Source organism: Brienomyrus brachyistius, chromosome 10 (assembly GCF_023856365.1).
Source record: "Brienomyrus brachyistius isolate T26 chromosome 10, BBRACH_0.4, whole genome shotgun sequence".
NCBI lineage: Eukaryota > Metazoa > Chordata > Actinopteri > Osteoglossiformes > Mormyridae > Brienomyrus > Brienomyrus brachyistius.
In genome coordinates, this window is record NC_064542.1 from 19,775,957 (window position 1) to 19,797,821 (window position 21,865).

The window sequence follows — 21,865 nt, forward strand, 5'->3', positions numbered from 1 at the left end:
TTGCCTGTTTTTTTTTCAGATCATGTTTGAAATTCGATGTTGGAAATAAAACCAGCCACTTAATTCGAGCCACTTTCTCATGAGTTTATTATGCACAGAATAAATATTGTTTTGTGTTGATTCCTGTCAAAAAAAGTTTTTGTCTGAAAACTATGCTTTTACATTTTTGGTAACTGTGTACTGTACCACAAACTATAGACGTACGGAGTATGCCAGTTATTTTGTGTCTTTATATTGAACTCCTCTATTGTCAAGGTTATGCATTGTATTAAAAGCTGAAATACTTTAATTTGCTGTGATTCATTTATTGTAAATGAATATTAACAATAGGACAGAACTAATTTAATAATAATGATAATTTGATTTTCCTTTCTTTCTTAAGGACTATGAAGTTGCAGAGACCAGAAGCAGATGGCCGACACAAAATTGGGGATCTTTGATATTCTGACAGGGGGTGCTGAGAATGAGGAGCTTGCCTGTTTGCTTTTCCCGTTGTTTGTTGTCTAAGTTGGTCTCTTTGTACAAAGCAGGGGGCACTGCAGGAGGCACACGAACCACGAGGGGCACTGCAGGAGGCACAAGAACCACGAGGGGCGCTGCAGGGGCTTGCACCTGCGCTGCCCGGTTCTGGAACTTGGGGATCCGTGGGATCGAGTCCTCAATTGATCGCATCCCCAGAAAGGGGTGAGCTGCCGATTTGGGTAGCAAAGCGGCATGCGGGAGATCGCGGTAAGCGGTAGCTGGCATGAACACTGCCGGGTTCAGAATTGGGAGGGGGAAAACAGGGAAAGCAGCGGAGAGCGAGACAGCCCCCAGGAAGATCTCCTGCACGTGTTCATGCCTTTGGTTTCTCAGCCTCTTCTTTTTCCGGGTTGCTTTCTGCGGATTCTGGGGCATTTCAGGGAACTCGGATATCGGACCGTATGGCAGTTCGCTGGCCAGGGCTAGCTTCCGTATATTGGATTCCTCCACCCCGCGTCTCAGCCGCCGCAAGTTCTCGCGCACTTCTCCGGTAAGGATGACCGGATGTCCATGCTCCGGTGAGCTATAGCCCGAAGCACAGGATCGTCCTGGGCTTCGGGTTGCTCGAGCCAGTACAATACCTCGGCCGTGATGCTGAGGTATTCCTCTTCGTACAGACGTACAGAGTCTTCTGGAGTCCGGTCATTCTACTTGCGTACTGGTGCGCAGTCATGTTAGAACATGAAGGGGCCATCCCCAAACTGTTCCCAAAAAGTTGGGAGAATGAAATTGTCCAAAATGATTTAGAATGCTGCAGCATTAAGAGTTCCTTTCACTGGAACTAAGGGGCCAAGTGCAACCCCTGAAAAACAACCCCACACCATAATCTCTCCTCCATCAAACTTTACATTTGGCACAATGCAGTCAGGCAAGTACAGTTCTCCTGGCAACTGCCAAACCCAGACTCGTCCATCAGATTTCCAGATGTGAAGTGTGATTGGTTCCCAGAGAACAACCCATTCCATGAAGTTCTCTATGCACTGTTCTTGAGCTAATCTGAAGGCCACACGAACTTTGGAGGTCTGTAGCTATTGACTGCAGACAGTTGGCGACTGTTGCACTGTGCACTTCAGCATGTGTTGTCTCGGCTCCGTGATTTACATGGTCTACCACTTCATGGCTGAGTTGCTGCTGTACCCAATTGCTTCTACTTTGTTATAATACGACTAACAGTTGACTGTGGAATAATGTGTGTGTATGTGCGTGTATATATATATATATATATATATATATATATATATATATATATAATTTTCATGTTGATAAGCAAATAAACAGAAAAGCAGAAACCAAACAGAAAAACACATGCTACCAAAACATTATTTTCTCACCCTCAAAGTTCACTAAGTTTTCACACTTAGTAAACCCTCTTATCTTTCTTACTATTAATAACTGCGTGTGTGATAAGTTTGTATTATCTCTCCATGGTCATGTGGCTGTTCTCCCTCCCTGCAGTCCAGCCTCATACAGTCAGTCTGCACAAATAATTAGAACATTTCTATAGTGTTAACTCAGTGAGGTATTTATTTCTTAGATCTTTTGCAATAGAGCTTTGGAAACCGGAGGCAGTGAAGAGCAGAAATGGTGAATGGGGTAAAGTCACCTTCAACGTCCCTAAAGAGAGGAACAGGCTGTGCATGATCCTTCCATAACAGATAGCGTGGACTGGGTGTGTTTCTATATATCAATGGACTGTTCCTAAATAATAAATATAAGGTGAACAAAAACTAAAGCAATACATATGGCTGCACTGTTTACAAAATTAGTCCATCTTTGTGGGGACTCTCGATTCAATTCTATGGGGAAAACTCTAATCACAACATGAAGACATTAACCTCTACCCAGGCCTAACCTTAACCATAAGTAACCTGAAAATGGTCCCCACAACGTCAAAATAATAGGTTTTTATTACATTTATTACAATTCTTATCTGCAAGCGCTGTCATCTTCTCCTGCACTGAGACCAGCTCCTTGCTGAGGGCAGCCAGCTCTTTGCTATACCGGTCGGTAACAGCCTTAACTGAGACATCGTCGTTTTGGGGCGACTTGAAAGTCAGTCGTCAGTACATTCATATCAGCATGGAGTTCACTGTGGTTTTGTTGGATGAAACCATCGAGTGAGCTCCTCTGCTCAGGTGTGAAACTTTTCATCTCCTCGAGGAAAGGGGCCATAGGAGGAAGAAAGGGGTCCTCAGTGGAGCCACCCTCAGTGCGAGAGCAGCTTACCTCTCTGAACTGTGAAGGAATGAAGGAGATCTAGGCTGTCAAGCAGACATCAGGAGAAACACCCGGGTAAGTAGAAGGAGGATTAATTAGAGCAAAGCTCAGGAAGGTGGAAGGAAGTGAAGAAAGGCAGAGCTAGGCAGCCATCAGCGGTGAGAGTCATGTGACTCCCCTTCATTTCCAGTTGAAAGCCTTCTGTAGAGTCGTGTAATAGTGATTTTATGATTTTTCATAAAATTCTGTCACCACTACAAAATGTATATCGTGGAAACATTGCTGTATTTTTGGCTTATGGTTTTGGAATTTCATATTGGAAATAAAACCTGGTGCTTTTGCAATCAAATAGACCCTCTCATGAATTTCTTACCGTGTTTAGAGAATAAATAGTGCTTAGTAAGTGTGTTGCATGCCTTCCTTTTAAAAACATCAAATTTTAAAATGCAGTTTTTTGTTTATTCATTGTGATATTCAATGCAAAGCTGCTAATACAGAATCTTTAACTCAGCAACAGATTTTACAGAAGCCTTAGAGAAGTTGCATATAAATGGGATATTGGAGGAACATGATTATACATGCAGGTCAGCTCACAGAAAATGCACAAGCTAATAATCTCATCTCAATCCCAATTAATTTGGGTCTAAACTGGTTTATTGGCAGCTGGAATGATTATGCCCTCGTCATAATGCACTGGGAGGTTGTTCTCACAGCCAATGACAATCTTTCTGGTGCTGCCGTGTCCCCTGTATTCACAAGGTGGGCGGTCTGACCCTCCCATCAGCGTGCAGGTGATCACAAAAAAAGGGTTATTGCTTATGCGTAGATTTCCATGATATGGAGAACCTGCCTTTTCACAAACATCCTTGATTAAGTTTTTACTGCCAGCAGCAATGAATGTATTAACTGGTTTACAGCTGTGAGTGATCTCATTCCCATAGATATTCCTACTTTTAATTGTACTGTCACATTTTTTTTCTGCCATATTTGGGTCGAAATGCTGCCTGAGGAATTTCTCATATCGCGACTCATTGGCTTGAACGTCGATCTCAGACATCACTGGCATGGCAGCCCATCCAACGGCGAGGATCAGGATCAGAACAGGACACACAGATGCCATATTTAGTTTCTGAAGACAAAAAACAGACAAAAAGTTTCAAACATTTGAGCCAAAGTAGAACTCAAACCCAGGACCCTAAAGATATACGACCCACTGAACCACTACACTGTCCAAGCACGACACACATCACATGCTGTACCAAGAAACAGCACAGCAGGTCTCCTCTTTACGTGACTGTTAGTTTAGTTGGCCTGATAGGTTCATTCATTCCAAAAATGCACATTTTGTAAAGACTTTTAGAGGGTATTAAAGAACCATTTATATGCAGCTACAAATCATTGTATTTGCACACAGAATACAAGGGCTTGTATTGTCGATATACTCACCTGGTTTGCGGTAACTCTCAGTAGTTGCAGATATCTTGCAAATGCTGTTTTTATATAGTGCACTGAAGTCCACCCCTGGTGGTGCCCCTCCCACACAGACCACATGGAAATATCACACACATATGCGTGTGTGGATATGTGTTTCTATATATTTACACACACACATACGTGATATTTTTCATACATATATATATATATATGCATACACACATATCAGTTTATCGATTGCTAAATTTAAGTATATACTGTGAAAGGATATATAATGGATACACACACACACACACACACATACATTAATGTTAATAAACGAATAATAAGAAACCATTAAGCTTGCAAGACGTAGAAAAAGATAGAAATTTTAAATCATGCTGCTAAAAAGAAACCAACATTATTTTCTCACTCTCAAAAGTACATTTTTCACACTTAATAAACCCTCGTATCTCAGTGAGGTATTTATGTCTTAGATCTTTTGCAACAGAGCTTTGCAAACCAGAGGGAGTGAAAAGCAGAAATGGTGAATGGGGTAAAGTTACCTTCAACGTCCCTAAAGAGAGGAACAGGCTGTGCATGATCCTTTCATGACAGATAGTGTGGACTGGGTGTGTTCCTATATATCAATGGACCGTTCCTAAATAATAAATACAAGGTGAACAAAAACTAAAGACCTGAGTTTAGTCTGTGCAATAAATATGGCTGCACTGTTTACAAAATTAGTCCATCTTTGTGGGGACTCTCGATTCAATTCTATGGGGAAAACTCTAATCGCAACATGAGGACCTTAACCCCTACCCAGCCCTAACTTTACCCATAAGTAACCTGAAAATGGGCCCCACAACGACAAAATAATAAGTTTTTATTACATCGTGGGGCACATTTGGTCCCCAGAGTGTAATATAAAGCTTATCCACACACACACACACACACACACACACACATACTGTTAAACTACCTCCCTTCGAGGACTGTCTCCTTTGCATAGTGAAGAAGTTCCTGTATTTTAGTGATCCTGTAAGCTATGTTACAGTTTATTAAACTTCAGTGTCTGACAGGGCTCCCCCCTTGGAAGTTACCAAGAAAAACCAGAGTACCCTGCCTGGAATAGGGCTGCTGAGATCCCCCTAAGGAACTCGAGAACCTTGATCAGAGTAGTGGCGGTGTGGGGGGTTTGTTGAATTACACACAGACATTACACACAGATATTGCACACAGACATTGCACATAACCATGTTATGTGAGCTGTTCAATAGATGCTCTGTGCTTTTGCAATATTGCAGACAGGTAGAGAAATAGACTCTTCAGTGCCCTGGTCATGTGGTAAGACCCTCTTTTATTATATTATGTGGCTTTCAGCAGAAAACAGCTCCATCGCATTTCTACTCTATGCTCTTATGCCGCCTCTGTGCAAATTCTGGGCAATATTTAAATATCAAAAGCAGCAGAATAGCAGCTTTCTGTTTTTTAATGGAACATCCATACAAATATACTGTGTTACGACTGCTAATTTGTACTGATATTCAATACTTATTCTAGAGCCAGACAGACAGATAGCTAAAAACAAAGTAAATCAATAAATGGTAGGATGCAGTGTCGCTCTGTTGGGTTAGTAATTGCGCACAGGCTGATGATTCATCATTTATTCTCTGGCACCACTTTCACTGCATTACCAAACGCCTTCATACGAGCACTGATGTCCACATTTCTGAGTGGTGTTTTGAGCTGGGAGATAAGGAAGGAAAGAGGATCACTCATCAGACTGTGAAACAGAGCATGCAATATGAGAATGTAATATGTCTGTGTGTCGTGGTGTTCTCTTCATTAATAACAACAGCAAGGATTATTGCTGTTGTACTCATGCAGTTCAAATACATTTCAACAAAAGATGTAAAAAAAAAACTGAGAGAATTGTCCCAGTGGCGCCACCTGGTGGTGAAGCTCAATGTTAAACCTCTATGCCAGTACATTGTGGGACGCATCATTTATAAGGGCTGAAATGTTGGAAAGCAGTGCATCGGAAATCTCCGAAGGATGTGTATTTACTGACCTGAGGTCTGCATGTATTTTTTTTCCTTTGTGATTTTCTCTCTTCCTGCAATCCTGCCTCATGCCAACAGTCAGAACTTGTAATATGTACCAGTGTTTTTCATATTGGAAATAAAACCTGGTGCTTTTGCAATCAGATACACTCTCTCATGAATTTCTTACTGTGTTTAGAGAATAAATAGTGCTTAGTAAGTGTGTTGCATGCCTTCCTTTTAAAAACATCAAATTTTAAAATGCAGTTTTTTATTTATTCATTGTGATATTCAATGCAAAGCTGCTAATACAGAATCTTTAACTCAGCAACAGATTTTACAGAAGCCTTAGAGAAGTTGCATATAAATGGGATATTGGAGGAACATGATTATACATGCAGGTCAGCTCACAGAAAATGCACAAGCTAATAATCTCATCTCAATCCCAATTAATTTGGGTCTAAACTGGTTTATTGGCAGCTGGAATGATTATGCCCTCGTCATAATGCACTGGGAGGTTGTTCTCACAGCCAATGACAATCTTTCTGGTGCTGCCGCGTCCCCTGTATTCACATGGTGGGCGGTCTGACCCTCCCATCAGCGTGCAGGTGATCACAAAAAAAGGGTTATTGCTTATGCGTAGATTTCCATGATATGGAGAACCTGCCTTTTCACAAACATCCTTGATTAAGTTTTTACTGCCAGCAGCAATGAATGTATTAACTGGTTTACAGCTGTGAGTGTCCTCATTGCCATAGATCTTCCTACTTTTAATTTCACTGTCACATTTTTTTTCTGCCATATTTGGGTCGAAATGCTGCCTGAGGAATTTCTCATATCGCGACTCATTGGCTTGAACGTCGATCTCAGACATCACTGGCATGGCAGCCCATCCAACGGCGAGGATCAGGAACAGAACAGGACATACAGATGCCATATTTAGTTTCTGAAGACAAAAAACAGACAAAAAGTTTCAAACATTTGAGCCAAAGTAGAACTCAAACCCAGGACCCTAAAGATATACGACCCACTGAACCACTACACTGTCCAAGCACGACACACATCACATGCTGTACCAAGAAACAGCACAGCAGGTCTCCTCTTTACGTGACTGTTAGTTTAGTTGGCCTGATAGGTTCATTCATTCCAAAAATGCACATTTTGTAAAGACTTTTAGAGGGTATTAAAGAACCATTTATATGCAGCTACAAATCATTGTATTTGCACACAGAATACAAGGGCTTGTATTGTCGATATACTCACCTGGTTTGCGGTAACTCTCAGTAGTTGCAGATATCTTGCAAATACTGTCTTTATATAGTGCACTGAATAAGTCCCACCCCTGGTGGTGCCCCTCCCACACAGACCACATGGAAATATCACACACATATGCGTGTGTGGATATGTGTTTATATATATTTACACACACACATACGTGATATTTTTCATACATATATATATATGCATACACACATATCAGTTTATCGATTGCTAAATTTAAGTATATACTGTGAAAGGATATATATAATGGATACACACACACACACACACACACACACACACATACATTAATGTTAATAAACGAATAATAAGAAACCATTAAGCTTGCAAGACGTAGAAAAAGATAGAAATTTTAAATCATGCTGCTAAAAAGAAACCAACATTATTTTCTCACTCTCAAAAGTACATTTTTCACACTTAATAAACCCTCGTATCTCAGTGAGGTATTTATGTCTTAGATCTTTTGCAACAGAGCTTTGCAAACCAGAGGGAGTGAAAAGCAGAAATGGTGAATGGGGTAAAGTCACCTTCAACGTCCCTAAAGAGAGGAACAGGCTGTGCATGATCCTTCCATGACAGATAGTGTGGACTGGGTGTGTTCCTATATATCAATGGACCGTTCCTAAATAATAAATACAAGGTGAACAAAAACTAAAGACCTGAGTTTAGTCTATGCAATAAATATGACTGCATTGTTTACAAAATTAGTCCATCTTTGTGGGGACTCTCGATTCAATTCTATGGGGAAAACTCTAATCGCAACATGAGGACCTTAACCCCTACCCAGCCCTAACCTTACCCATAAGTAACCTGAAAATGGTCCCCACAACGACAAAATAATAAGTTTTTATTACATCGTGGGGCACATTTGGTCCCCAGAGTGTAATATAAAGCTTATCCACACACACACACACACACACACACACATACTGTTAAACTACCTCCCTTCGAGGACTGTCTCCTTTGCATAGTGAAGAGGTTCCTGTATTTTAGTGATCCTGTAAGCTATGTTTCAGTTTATTAAACTTCAGTGTCTGACAGGGCTCCCCCCTTGGAAGTTACCAAGAAAAACCAGAGTACCCTGCCTGGAATAGGGCTGCTGAGATCCCCCTAAGGAACTCGAGAACCTTGATCAGAGTAGTGGCGGTGTGGGGGGTTTGTTGAATTACACACAGACATTACACACAGATATTGCACACAGACATTGCACATAACCATGTTATGTGAGCTGTTCAATAGATGCTCTGTGCTTTTGCAATATTGCAGACAGGTAGAGAAATAGACTCTTCAGTGCCCTGGTCATGTGGTAAGACCCTCTTTTATTATATTATGTGGCTTTCAGCAGAAAACAGCTCCATCGCATTTCTACTCTATGCTCTTATGCCGCCTCTGTGCAAATTCTGGGCAATATTTAAATATCAAAAGCAGCAGAATAGCAGCTTTCTGTTTTTTAATGGAACATCCATACAAATATACTGTGTTACGACTGCTAATTTGTACTGATATTCAATACTTATTCTAGAGCCAGACAGACAGATAGCTAAAAACAAAGTAAATCAATAAATGGTAGGATGCAGTGTCGCTCTGTTGGGTTAGTAATTGCGCACAGGCTGATGATTCATCATTTATTCTCTGGCACCACTTTCACTGCATTACCAAACGCCTTCATACGAGCACTGATGTCCACATTTCTGAGTGGTGTTTTGAGCTGGGAGATAAGGAAGGAAAGAGGATCACTCATCAGACTGTGAAACAGAGCATGCAATATGAGAATGTAATATGTCTGTGTGTCGTGGTGTTCTCTTCATTAATAACAACAGCAAGGATTATTGCTGTTGTACTCATGCACTTCAAATACATTTCAACAAAAGATGTAAAAAAAAAACTGAGAGAATTGTCCCAGTGGCGCCACCTGGTGGTGAAGCTCAATGTTAAACCTCTATGCCAGTACATTGTGGGACGCATCATTTATAAGGGCTGAAATGTTGGAAAGCAGTGCATCGGAAATCTCCGAAGGATGTGTATTTACTGACCTGAGGTCTGCATGTATTTTTTTTCCTTTGTGATTTTCTCTCTTCCTGCAATCCTGCCTCATGCCAACAGTCAGAACTTGTAATATGTACCAGTGTTTTTCATATTGGAAATAAAACCTGGTGCTTTTGCAATCAGATACACTCTCTCATGAATTTCTTACTGTGTTTAGAGAATAAATAGTGCTTAGTAAGTGTGTTGCATGCCTTCCTTTTAAAAACATCAAATTTTAAAATGCAGTTTTTTATTTATTCATTGTGATATTCAATGCAAAGCTGCTAATACAGAATCTTTAACTCAGCAACAGATTTTACAGAAGCCTTAGAGAAGTTGCATATAAATGGGATATTGGAGGAACATGATTATACATGCAGGTCAGCTCACAGAAAATGCACAAGCTAATAATCTCATCTCAATCCCAATTAATTTGGGTCTAAACTGGTTTATTGGCAGCTGGAATGATTATGCCCTCGTCATAATGCACTGGGAGGTTGTTCTCACAGCCAATGACAATCTTTCTGGTGCTGCCGCGTCCCCTGTATTCACATGGTGGGCGGTCTGACCCTCCCATCAGCGTGCAGGTGATCACAAAAAAAGGGTTATTGCTTATGCGTAGATTTCCATGATATGGAGAACCTGCCTTTTCACAAACATCCTTGATTAAGTTTTTACTGCCAGCAGCAATGAATGTATTAACTGGTTTACAGCTGTGAGTGTCCTCATTGCCATAGATCTTCCTACTTTTAATTTCACTGTCACATTTTTTTTCTGCCATATTTGGGTCGAAATGCTGCCTGAGGAATTTCTCATATCGCGACTCATTGGCTTGAACGTCGATCTCAGACATCACTGGCATGGCAGCCCATCCAACGGCGAGGATCAGGAACAGAACAGGACATACAGATGCCATATTTAGTTTCTGAAGACAAAAAACAGACAAAAAGTTTCAAACATTTGAGCCAAAGTAGAACTCAAACCCAGGACCCTAAAGATATACGACCCACTGAACCACTACACTGTCCAAGCACGACACACATCACATGCTGTACCAAGAAACAGCACAGCAGGTCTCCTCTTTACGTGACTGTTAGTTTAGTTGGCCTGATAGGTTCATTCATTCCAAAAATGCACATTTTGTAAAGACTTTTAGAGGGTATTAAAGAACCATTTATATGCAGCTACAAATCATTGTATTTGCACACAGAATACAAGGGCTTGTATTGTCGATATACTCACCTGGTTTGCGGTAACTCTCAGTAGTTGCAGATATCTTGCAAATACTGTCTTTATATAGTGCACTGAATAAGTCCCACCCCTGGTGGTGCCCCTCCCACACAGACCACATGGAAATATCACACACATATGCGTGTGTGGATATGTGTTTATATATATTTACACACACACATACGTGATATTTTTCATACATATATATATATGCATACACACATATCAGTTTATCGATTGCTAAATTTAAGTATATACTGTGAAAGGATATATAATGGATACACACACACACACACACACACACATACATTAATGTTAATAAACGAATAATAAGAAACCATTAAGCTTGCAAGACGTAGAAAAAGATAGAAATTTTAAATCATGCTGCTAAAAAGAAACCAACATTATTTTCTCACTCTCAAAAGTACATTTTTCACACTTAATAAACCCTCGTATCTCAGTGAGGTATTTATGTCTTAGATCTTTTGCAACAGAGCTTTGCAAACCAGAGGGAGTGAAAAGCAGAAATGGTGAATGGGGTAAAGTCACCTTCAACGTCCCTAAAGAGAGGAACAGGCTGTGCATGATCCTTCCATGACAGATAGTGTGGACTGGGTGTGTTCCTATATATCAATGGACCGTTCCTAAATAATAAATACAAGGTGAACAAAAACTAAAGACCTGAGTTTAGTCTATGCAATAAATATGACTGCATTGTTTACAAAATTAGTCCATCTTTGTGGGGACTCTCGATTCAATTCTATGGGGAAAACTCTAATCGCAACATGAGGACCTTAACCCCTACCCAGCCCTAACCTTACCCATAAGTAACCTGAAAATGGTCCCCACAACGACAAAATAATAAGTTTTTATTACATCGTGGGGCACATTTGGTCCCCAGAGTGTAATATAAAGCTTATCCACACACACACACACACACACACACACACACACATATTGTTAAACTACCTCCCTTCGAGGACTGTCTCCTTTGCATAGTGAAGAGGTTCCTGTATTTTAGTGATCCTGTAAGCTATGTTTCAGTTTATTAAACTTCAGTGTCTGACAGGGCTCCCCCCTTGGAAGTTACCAAGAAAAACCAGAGTACCCTGCCTGGAATAGGGCTGCTGAGATCCCCCTAAGGAACTCGAGAGCCTTGATCAGAGTAGTGGCGGTGTGGGGGGTTTGTTGAATTACACACGGACATTGCACACAGACATTGCACACAGACATTGCACACGGACATTGCACATAGCCATGTTATGTGAGCTGTTCAATAGATGCTCTGTGCTTTTGCAATATTGCAGACAGGTAGAGAAATAGACTCTTCAGTGCCCTGGTCATGTGGTAAGACCCTCTTTTATTATATTATGTGGCTTTCAGCAGAAAGCAGCTCCATTGCATTTCTACTCTATGCTCTTATGCCGCCTCTGTGCAAATTCTGGGCAATATTTAAATATGAAAAGCAGCAGAATAGCAGCTTTCTGTTTTTAAATGGAACATCCATACACATATACTGTGTTACGACTGCTAATTTGTACTGATATTCAATACTTATTCTAGAGCCAGACAGACAGATAGCTAAGAACAAAGTAAATCAATAAATGGTAGGATGCAGTGTCGCTCTGTTGGGTTAGTAATTGCGCACAGGCTGATGATTCATCATTTATTCTCTGGCACCACTTTCACTGCATTACCAAATGCCTTCATATGAGCACTGATGTCCACATTTCTGAGTGGTGTTTTGAGCTGGGAGATAAGGAAGGAAAGAGGATCACTCATCAGACTGTGAAACAGAGCATGCAATATGAGAATGTAATATGTCTGTGTGTGTTGTGGTGTTCTCTTCATTAATAACAACAGCAAGGATTATTGCTGTTGTACTCATGCACTTCAAATACATTTCAACAAAAGATGTAAAAAAAAACTGAGAGAATTGTCCCAGTGGCGCCACCTGGTGGTGAAGCTCAATGTTAAACCTCTATGCCAGTACATTGTGGGACGCATCATTTATAAGGGCTGAAATGTTGGAAAGCAGTGCATCGGAAATCTCCGAAGGATGTGTATTTACTGACCTGAGGTCTGCATGTATTTTTTTTCCTTTGTGATTTTCTCTCTTCCTGCAATCCTGCCTCATGCCAACAGTCAGAACTTGTAATATGTACCAGTGTTTTTCATATTGGAAATAAAACCTGGTGCTTTTGCAATCAGATACACTCTCTCATGAATTTCTTACTGTGTTTAGAGAATAAATAGTGCTTAGTAAGTGTGTTGCATGCCTTCCTTTTAAAAACATCAAATTTTAAAATGCAGTTTTTTATGGAAATAAGATTAAAAATACTTTGTTAACAATATTCTAAACTGTAGAACAGTAGAAAATAGAATTATTTCTGAAATAACTGATCAAAACACTTTTTCTGGTTGCAGAACATTACACCACAAACATTAAATGTACATGTCTCATACACATTAAATGCACATGTCTCATACACATTAAATGCACAAGTCTCATACACATTAAATGTACATGTCCCATACACATTAAATGCACATGCATAACACAAAAAAATGTAACTCTGCCAGCTTCATACTACTTAAACACATTTCAGTAACTAAGCTTAAACAGAAACAAGTACAAATATATCACATAAGTGTCAGCAAAAAGGTTGCTGGATTTTAGACATCGTCCCCCAATGCGAAATTACAGTATGTGGCTAGGGTTAGGGTTAGGGTTAGGGTTAGGAAACGTATGGTATTTCCCGACATCGATATGTGTTTTTATGACAGTTCTCCTACCCCGTAGGATACCAAGCCACAATTTAGCAGGCTTTAGCAGTATATTTCCTACTTTCCAATTGCCTGTATTATCACCTTAAGGCCCCAACTTAGGGTTAGCAATATGAGGCTAGGGTTAGGGTTAGAAAAAGTATGGCGTTTCCAGACATCAATATGTGTTTTTATGACAGTTCTCCTCCCCCGTAGGATACGAAGCCACAATTTTGCAGGCTTTAGTAGCATATTTCCTACTCTCCTACCACCTGTTGTATAAGCCTAAGGCCCCAAATTAGGGTTAGCAATACAGTAGGCCTGCTTTCTTATAGGAAACATGCATATGCATAGCACAGCTTCAGACCTACTCAAAATACATTGAAGTAGCATTCCTGGAATAGACGCAAGTGCCAGATAAATCAAATTAACCGTTACTGGATAATTGCCGGGACCGTTACTAGTCTTGATGCTGGCAAATTGCCAGAGTAAATTGTCTGGCGTCTGGTCTCCAGCTTTCGTTCATACATCTCAGTCGTACTCCATACTGAAGTAGACGTGAAAGCGGCCTACTACTCAGGTCCTTTGGATTCGCCCACAATGTGTTGTTGTGTTTGAAATGTAATGTATCGCATAGTTATTGGTTCTGTTTATAGGTTTTTCTAGGCCAAACAGTTGACTCTTGGTGGTTGCTTGCGAATTAATATTTTTCTCAAATGTTGACTCCAAATGATATACATTTCTTGGTCTCTCATACCATTCGCAGACTACGTAAGTACAGCCACGGGCAAAAGTTTTGAGATCAGTTTTTATGACGCCAATTTGCATAAACTCCAGAATGTTATGAGGAGTGATTGGATGAATTGCAGTTAATTGCAAAGTCCCTCTTTGCCATGAAAATTAACTTAATCCCAACAAACCCATTTCCACTGCATTTCAGTCCTGCCACAAAAGGACCTGCTGACATCATTTCAGTGATTCTCTTATTAACACAGAGGAGAATGTTGACACGGACAAGGCTGGAGATCACTGGAGAGTTAGAATAGCAGATTGGATGCTTTAGGGGGATGGTGGTGCTTGAAATCATTGTTCTTTCTCAGTTAACCATGGTTACCTGTAACGAAACATGTGCAGTCATCACTGCTTTGCACAAAAGAGCTTCACAGACAAGGATATTGCTGCTAGTAAGACTGCACCTAAATCAAACACTTATCGGATCATTAAGAACTGCAAGGAGAGAGGTTCAATTGTTGTGAAGATAATTAAAGGAGCTGATATGTAATGTCTTACTTCATAGCAGAACTGTTAAAATGTAAAATGTACTACTGAACATATATGAGTACTAAATCATTATTTACTATTGACAAATTAAAAAAATGATAAAGTACAGATTAAACATAGCACTAATTATACGCATGTAACAAGATGTGCAATACTCATCTGTGCAAAACTAGAAAAATGAACCATCTTCACAAACACTTTCATTCTGACTTTCATTCTAAAAATGTAAACTTCCCCCAAATAAATGTACTTCATGTGATTTGTGGTTCTTCTGATTGTCTCCTGCAGAGGGCAGTGGTAATTAATGGTTTATCGCGGATGTGTTTTATGAAGTTCTGTGATGGGTTGTCGTCCCATCGTGGGTTGTTCTAAGACAGGCTGCAGACTCCCAAGACCCTGCATTGGAAAAGCGAGTATAGAAAATGGATGGATGGCGTTTAATGGAGTTTTGTTGCTGACTTTGAAATGCCAGACGTGTGCACTGTGATTGGATGGATGCCAGAGTGTCATGCATGGGTTTGATGCTGGAAGGCGACTAAATTATAACTAACCCTGAGAAGTTAATTGCAGCCTCACACAACATTTACTTTTTTATTTACACAGTATCTGTGTTTGATATTCAGTGCTGACTTTTCTGGCCATTGATGAATTCAGTCATGACTGATATTAAAAAGAAAACTCCACCTTTGCCCTATGTTACTCTTTCAAAATGGTCACGTGCTCACTGGAGGCAGAAGCAGAGACGAGTAGTAAAAAGAGAAACATATCATTGGTCAGTAAGAGCAGACGTGTGTCAGTCTTTGGGATATTTTGGCCCATGTTCTGGTTTCCTGACCTCAAAGCGCTAAGGCATGCGGCTGGGTGTGATATCTGCAGGCTTGCTGAGCTTTGCTGTGCTCTGCTCGTCACAGTGTAAGTCTCCATGGGAGTGTTTTTTATTATTTGGTTTGAGGCGCAGAAAGTGTCATTTTGTTGTTATGCTTTTAGCGAACGCATGGTTGGTTCATACAGGCAGAACAAAAAACACTAATTATAATGATGTTGATCGTATATAGGTTCTTATCATTTTTTAAGAATTATTTGTAATGCGCAGCATAAACACTTAATTTTTGACTTTTTCTTTTTTAATTTGACATAATTTTAACTCACGTTTCATCAAAAGCTTGCCTAAAGTCACAGGAAGAAAGTCGGATTCACACCACAACGCATACGGAATCCGTCACTCTCTCTCTGCCATCCATGCCCACCACTGGATTCTCAGAGCTCTCATGGAAGTGGGCAGATAAGGTGTTCAGGATGAGGAATTTGAGTATTCCAATAGAGAGCGACGCAGTGACTTATTTTCCAAATGGAACCTTGGTGCTGAGAGAGCCCAGTGTAAGACACAGTGGAAATATTGAGCTGGAGGTGTACAATCACACTGGTCACTGCATTTTCCGGGGCACTGTTACTCTGCATGTGCAAGGTGAGTTTGACTTTCAGTCTACAACTCTGAGAAAGGTATAACCCTTGAATGTAACAGAGGTCTTTGTAAAATTATGCATACAGATGCTCCTTCGTAGAATGTTATAACAATAGTTAACTGAAACAGAACACGGCTTTGTTGAGCATCAATGAATAAACCCGTCCAGACACCACTCACGCACTTGCACTTTGACATGCTCATTAGACTAAGTTGGTTCTGGTCCAGGTCCCCTGTAGTGTTGGAGTAGTAAAGATGAGGTGTAAGGTGTACAAGGGCAACAATATTTCAATAAAATGGGGGTCTTGTTGATAGATGAGATCAGCTTTGGAGGGGTTTCTACCACTACTGTGAACAACTTTAGCAAGGAGAACAGCGTCATGCCTAATCCTCAGGGTAAGAAGAATAAGATGGATATTGGATATTTCTGCTCATTCTTTCTGCATATGCTCTTTGTTGCATCTACTGAATGCCTTAAAGCTGCTTAAACTTAAAAAGTACTATGAAAGCAGAAAATATCAAATTATAATTCTTTTTAATTTTCTACTACCAGCTTATTTTAATTTGAGACTTTGACTTTACAATCTATGTGATCTTTATTATTTCGCTTGTGGTACAACAGCAAGCAAAAAATCTTTAATAACAATTAATTGATATTTTGGTTTCGCTTTAGTCATAGTTCATAAGAGATGCGTTTTTTTTTTTTGGCCAGGCAACACCTTAGTGACCCTATTCTTGCTTTCGGCTTGTGGGAGTCTCCTCTGTGCTGTCATCTTCTTTCTGGTCATTCTGAATATTGTCAAACACGTCCAACATGCAGGTACGCTTTGCCAGATCCTCCAGGATCTTTAACGCAAATCATCTTTTCCACTCATGCATACAGTAGTAAACTTTTCTTGGTGGAGATTCTATGCAGAATCATGCTATCTAAACACAGCATAATTATACACGGTAACCTTCTTAAAGGGTGCATCTTTAACATGTCTTGCTTTTAAAGGCAGAAAGAATAGTCAACGAGGAGGAAGCTGCATTTTTTTCAATTCCAAACCCAAGAGAGGCAAGTGAAGAAATTAGTTTGTTTGTAATGTGCAATTATAGTTCACGTTTACATTTAGTAACCCGTGTTTCGAGGCTAATCGCGAGATGATTAATGGATAATGCTTTATTTCATTGGTGGCAAACTAGTTGATCGCAATCAGCAAAATTAACTAAAGGGAAGGTCATGCAATAGAATATCATCTTTGTAAAAGTAGCTCTCACAGAAAAAAGGTTGGGCGACCCCTAATCTACTGTTATCGACTTTGTCTTTCAGACAAATATACGCATGCATAGTTGAAAAGGAACTATATAGTGCAGTGTGTTTATTTTTTCTTTTGTAATTCTTGCCACTGCAAATTTTCATCATAATTTTTTTCTGTAGAGGATGAGTATGTAAATATGGAGCCGGATCCCTTTTCAGTAGTGATGCGACAAACAGGACGTTGTTCTACGGAGCCATTGCTGACCCAGAATGCAAAGCAAGGTACAAGCAAGTGTTAACAATATCTACCAGTGACCTCCGGGACATTCACCTTATCATGTGTAAATAGATGCCCATTCTGATATACATGAATGAACACAAATAAAATTACTCATTTTTTAGAGAGAAAAAAAAAACGCAAGGTGAATGATCCCAAATGGTTGTGACATAGCGAAACAGGAATTAGTGACTCTTGTAATTCCCCTTACAGGATGCTTTATATCTTCTGCTTCCTTAATTTGTGTTTTGTCTTCTGAAAATGAAGGTGGTTTTCAGGTTCTTCCAGTAGCAATTTGAGTAGCTTTTATAAAGTGGAAAACAATTTGCTTTCTGGATTGTGTCAAAGCACAGAAGGAATTCATTGACAACTTTCAACACCACCAACTGCATCATTCTTGCAGCTTATTACTAGTCTTCCACATGCACTAAACCTTGCTTGTTATTCACTTTTTCCACATCATGTAAGATATTACATTTTTGTTCAGCAAAAATGTTTGACAAGGAATACTGTATGACAGTGACTGCAGATGGAGCTGCTGAGGCAGTTTATGTTCCCATGACTTATATGCTGATTAAAGAACAGCCAGAAATAACTCTTTATGAGCCTCAGACCTCTAACCAAGGTAAGTGAAACCTCGGTGGGGGTATGGGGGGAGGGGCGGGGGCAACTCTCCTTTACTTTGTGTTCGTAATCACTAATCTCAGTTCTGTTTTCCTTACAACACGCAGGCACTCCTGCATCATCTAGTGCGGAGCCCAGACATGATGTTTATGCTCAGATCAACTTTCAGAGCAAGGAAAAGGGCTCAGCAAGAAGAGGCTTTTCTCCGTCATTGGACAGCACTGCCAGTGACTAACGGCTGTCCTCCACGAGCCTTCATGAGCTCTAGAAGCTACAGTCTTCCTGGTTGCAGCCTTTAAACCAGAGCACGATTACAGTCACCTGTTAAACATCATCCGGTTTTAAATCATATCATTATCTTCTTTGTAAAACTCACTTTTGGCCCTAAGTTGCCTCGCACCGACTGTCCTGGAATGTGTTGCAGGTTCTCAACAGCAAGAATGGATGTATATTTACGAAAAGAACGAAGCCGACCAGACAAACATTAAATATTTTGTCTTTATACTGTTTTTGGTGGATTAAGTCCAAGTGAACTTAGGTCACTGCTTTCTGTTATTTGCATTTTGCATACTGTTATTTTTTCTGAGTAGGGGTTGTAGAATAATGAGACTGAGTGTACAACGACTCAGACTTGGTTTTCTCTCTTTATTTTGTTGTACTGCTACACTTCTACCAACCACAAGAAGCTGTGTACTGTAGTTCCCCCTTCTACTAAATTTGTGGAGAGAGCTTTATATGCCTTTTGAAGTCTCTCACCTGACAATTCAGTATGTAGTTACTAGGAATGAAACGATTCGGTACGATTCAGAATCCGATTTTCTCACGATTTTTTAGCAGAATGAGCTGCAGACAAATTTATTCCAAAATATTCCTTTATTTATCTTTCTAAACTGTGCAAAACGTGTCCTCTTCTTAACAGTGCAACTGAAATTGAATAAAAAAATCTTCAAATAAATAAACTAAGGCTTGCATGTGCAGCTTTTTAGTGTGGTTTGCCCTTTTAATAATCTTCGCTCAGCTCACTGTGGTGCCGGTGGACATGCTGAAGCATGTTCGTTGTGATATTTGTGTATGTTATCAGTCTTTTACAGTGTTTGCACACAGTTTTTGCCTTGTCTGTGCTTTTCCCGCCGTTTTCGTTTGTGATTACCAGAAAGCTAAAATGCTGCCATGCCGCTGATTTTAGATCAGGCAGTGCGTCCATTCATCCATCCATCCATCCATCCATTCATCCATCCATCCATCCATTTTTTGAAACCGCTTAATCCCAACTGGGTTCGCGGGGGGACTGGAGCCTATCACGGGAACAAGGGACGCAGACGGGAACCAACCCAGGGAACAGCACAGCGGCATTTTGCTTGGTGTACTCTGATAGATTTATTCAATGACACCTCAGGTTCTTTTACAGTTGAATGATGAGGCAGGTTCCGTAAGCTTAAGCAGTTTATTAAGACAGAATGAAAATGCTACAGAAAGATGTTTATACACGACTGGTTCAGTGTCTGAATCCGCCTCCCCCAAGGGAAACAGACCCTGTGTCTATGGTCTTCGTACAGACGCCTGCAGCCAGGGGTCAGACGGCCTTGGGGAGAGTAAGTTGTATGAGATACAAAAAGAACATGATGAGCGAGTAGCAAGGACAGTAAGAAATATAAAAATAAGAAATATGAAGGCTATAAATTGGTGAACTAAATGCATAATTAAATTACAAATAAACTGGAAATAAAATGTAAATCCCTCATGTGTGAATGCCAACCCTGAAAGTTCAAAGTCTTGGATGCGCTGATATTTGCCACGGTTACATTTTCCGGGAATATTCTATTCAGGATGCATGTAGTTGGGATGCACTGGCTCGATTTTGCAGAGCACTGGAATTCCGCTTTTCTGTCGGGTAAGCAGGTCTGCTCTATAACTAGCTGGGGCACTGCAGGGGAGACCAAGAGCTGGACATGCCCAGACATACATGCCCTTAGTCCTTTAGTGCAGTGTTTCTCAACCTAAAGAGCAAAAACGTGGACTGTCTGGAGGCCCCCGAAGACCAGGTTGAGACCAGGTTAGTGTTTATCAGTGTCATAGACAGCTGGGTAAATTTATCAGCAAAATGTCCTAGTAGTAAATATTTCATTTTTGCAAAACAAAAGCCAATTATCTGGAGTTAAAAAAATTCTGAACTAATGGTTACATCATTAGCCACATATGACCCATATGCTTGTTTTTTTACTTTAAAATTAGAACTAAGTTAGCCGTATTAGCATATGGTGGTCTACAATCCCCTCTTGCTAAAGGCTGTGATACCCATCTGGCTTGGGATAGTCACTAATGGCATCCAGGGTATGATTTCCAGCACGGTCCACAAGAGCCCAGCCTGCACTTCCCGTTGATAAAGATCTCCTCTCGGGTCCTATAGCCCTTGGGTGAGATTGCTCCAACCAGGCCATCACAGAGCCCCATCAGAGAAAGGCAAGGGACCTGCAGGGTTTCCCTCGAACACAGACACCGGAGTGCCAAAATCGGCCTGCACCTCTAAGACTCCTCTCAGACCGACAGGAAACACTGCGATGAAACAAGCCCGGGAATCCATTCGGTGTGCTCAGCATTACTGTATACCAAGAAAAAAGCACATACTACACAAAAAATCTGAACTAAGACGCACTAGTGATGAACAGAGTGATCCCAACAACATTTACTAGATTTCCAGTCATATTGGAATAAACAACAGCTCATACATTCCTGCATTTCTCAGATTCTTTCCCAATAGCTTGTGTCTTCTGACTGTGATCTACATCTTCTGCATCACGACATTTTCAGTATTAATATTTTAATTATATGGAGAAATTTAAAATAACCTTAAGCTTTAAGTAGTGACAGGTTTTTGTAAGACTTTACTTGAGGGGGCACAAATAGTGTAGTAGTACAATCTTACTTAATGTATTAATTAATCAGAAACTAAGTGTAATGGTTCATTTATTGCATGCGGTTATTATATTTGTTCATGATTTGTACTTGAGTAGTAACTGAGTTACTAAATTACCTGTGCCCCTTCAATTAAAGTGTTACCCAACATACATTATCAGTGAATCGCAGTTCAGGAAAACTCCATATCCCTGTACACAGCAGGAGAAGCGATGCTGTCATCTTGCCTGTGCAGAGACTCTGTCTTGGTTTGCCTGGAACACAGCAATAAGCTGGTAGAGCTGACACTGGGCCAGTTACCTGTGCATGTAAACCTGTGGCTAGGCCCTGCACACTGCATGTGTAATGAGGTGGAGCTGGAGGGTGCGATCTGGTTGGGGCACGGTAATTTCATTAACCTGATTGCTTAATTGTTGCAGCCAGCACGCGTATATAGGACCCGGTTGTGGTTGCGTGTGTGACTGATTTGTAAGCGTGACGTGACTCTCCGTGCGCCAGTATCTCCTTTTCCGGAAGTTGTGGCTATATCCAACGCTGCAGGTAGGGCATCAGTGGACGGGGTCGTTTGC

The 21,865-nt window shown here is 40.5% G+C and overlaps 1 protein-coding gene and 1 long non-coding RNA gene across 4 annotated transcripts; one reads left to right on the top strand and one right to left on the bottom strand.

Moving 5' to 3' along the window:
* Window positions 1–9,736: 9,736 nt before the first annotated feature.
* LOC125751110 (uncharacterized) lies at window positions 9,737–10,786 on the bottom strand. The gene is made up of 2 exons (XR_007400521.1): window positions 10,746–10,786; window positions 9,737–10,428 (listed from the first exon to the last, which is right to left on the bottom strand). It is a non-coding gene; the product is annotated as an uncharacterized LOC125751110 (long non-coding RNA).
* Window positions 10,787–15,556: 4,770 nt separating this feature from the next.
* On the top strand, window positions 15,557–19,360 carry LOC125751187 (uncharacterized). 3 transcript variants are annotated; one of them, XM_049029801.1, is made up of 8 exons: window positions 15,557–15,692; window positions 15,943–16,245; window positions 16,558–16,638; window positions 16,955–17,062; window positions 17,240–17,299; window positions 17,663–17,764; window positions 18,280–18,384; window positions 18,491–19,360. In XM_049029801.1, the coding sequence occupies exons 1-8, from the start codon at window positions 15,632–15,634 to the stop codon at window positions 18,616–18,618; spliced, it is 948 nt and encodes a 315-aa protein (XP_048885758.1). In that variant the 5' UTR covers window positions 15,557–15,631; the 3' UTR covers window positions 18,619–19,360. The 3 variants fall into 3 exon arrangements, with proteins under 3 accessions (XP_048885758.1, XP_048885759.1, XP_048885760.1); XM_049029802.1 differs by lacking the exon at window positions 18,280–18,384; XM_049029803.1 differs by lacking the exon at window positions 16,955–17,062.
* The last annotated feature ends 2,505 nt before the right edge of the window (window positions 19,361–21,865 follow it).

What these genes read in the sequence shown, in the direction of transcription:
- LOC125751187 (XM_049029801.1), top strand. Translation starts at nt 15,632, where the DNA reads ATGCGGCTGGGTGTGATATCTGCAGGCTTGCTGAGCTTTGCTGTGCTC. An exon ending in GACCCAGAATGCAAAGCAAG is followed by an intron (nt 17,765 to 18,279) that starts GTACAAGCAAGT and finishes ACTGTATGACAG; the next exon opens with TGACTGCAGATGGAGCTGCT. An exon ending in GCCTCAGACCTCTAACCAAG is followed by an intron (nt 18,385 to 18,490) that starts GTAAGTGAAACC and finishes TACAACACGCAG; the next exon opens with GCACTCCTGCATCATCTAGT.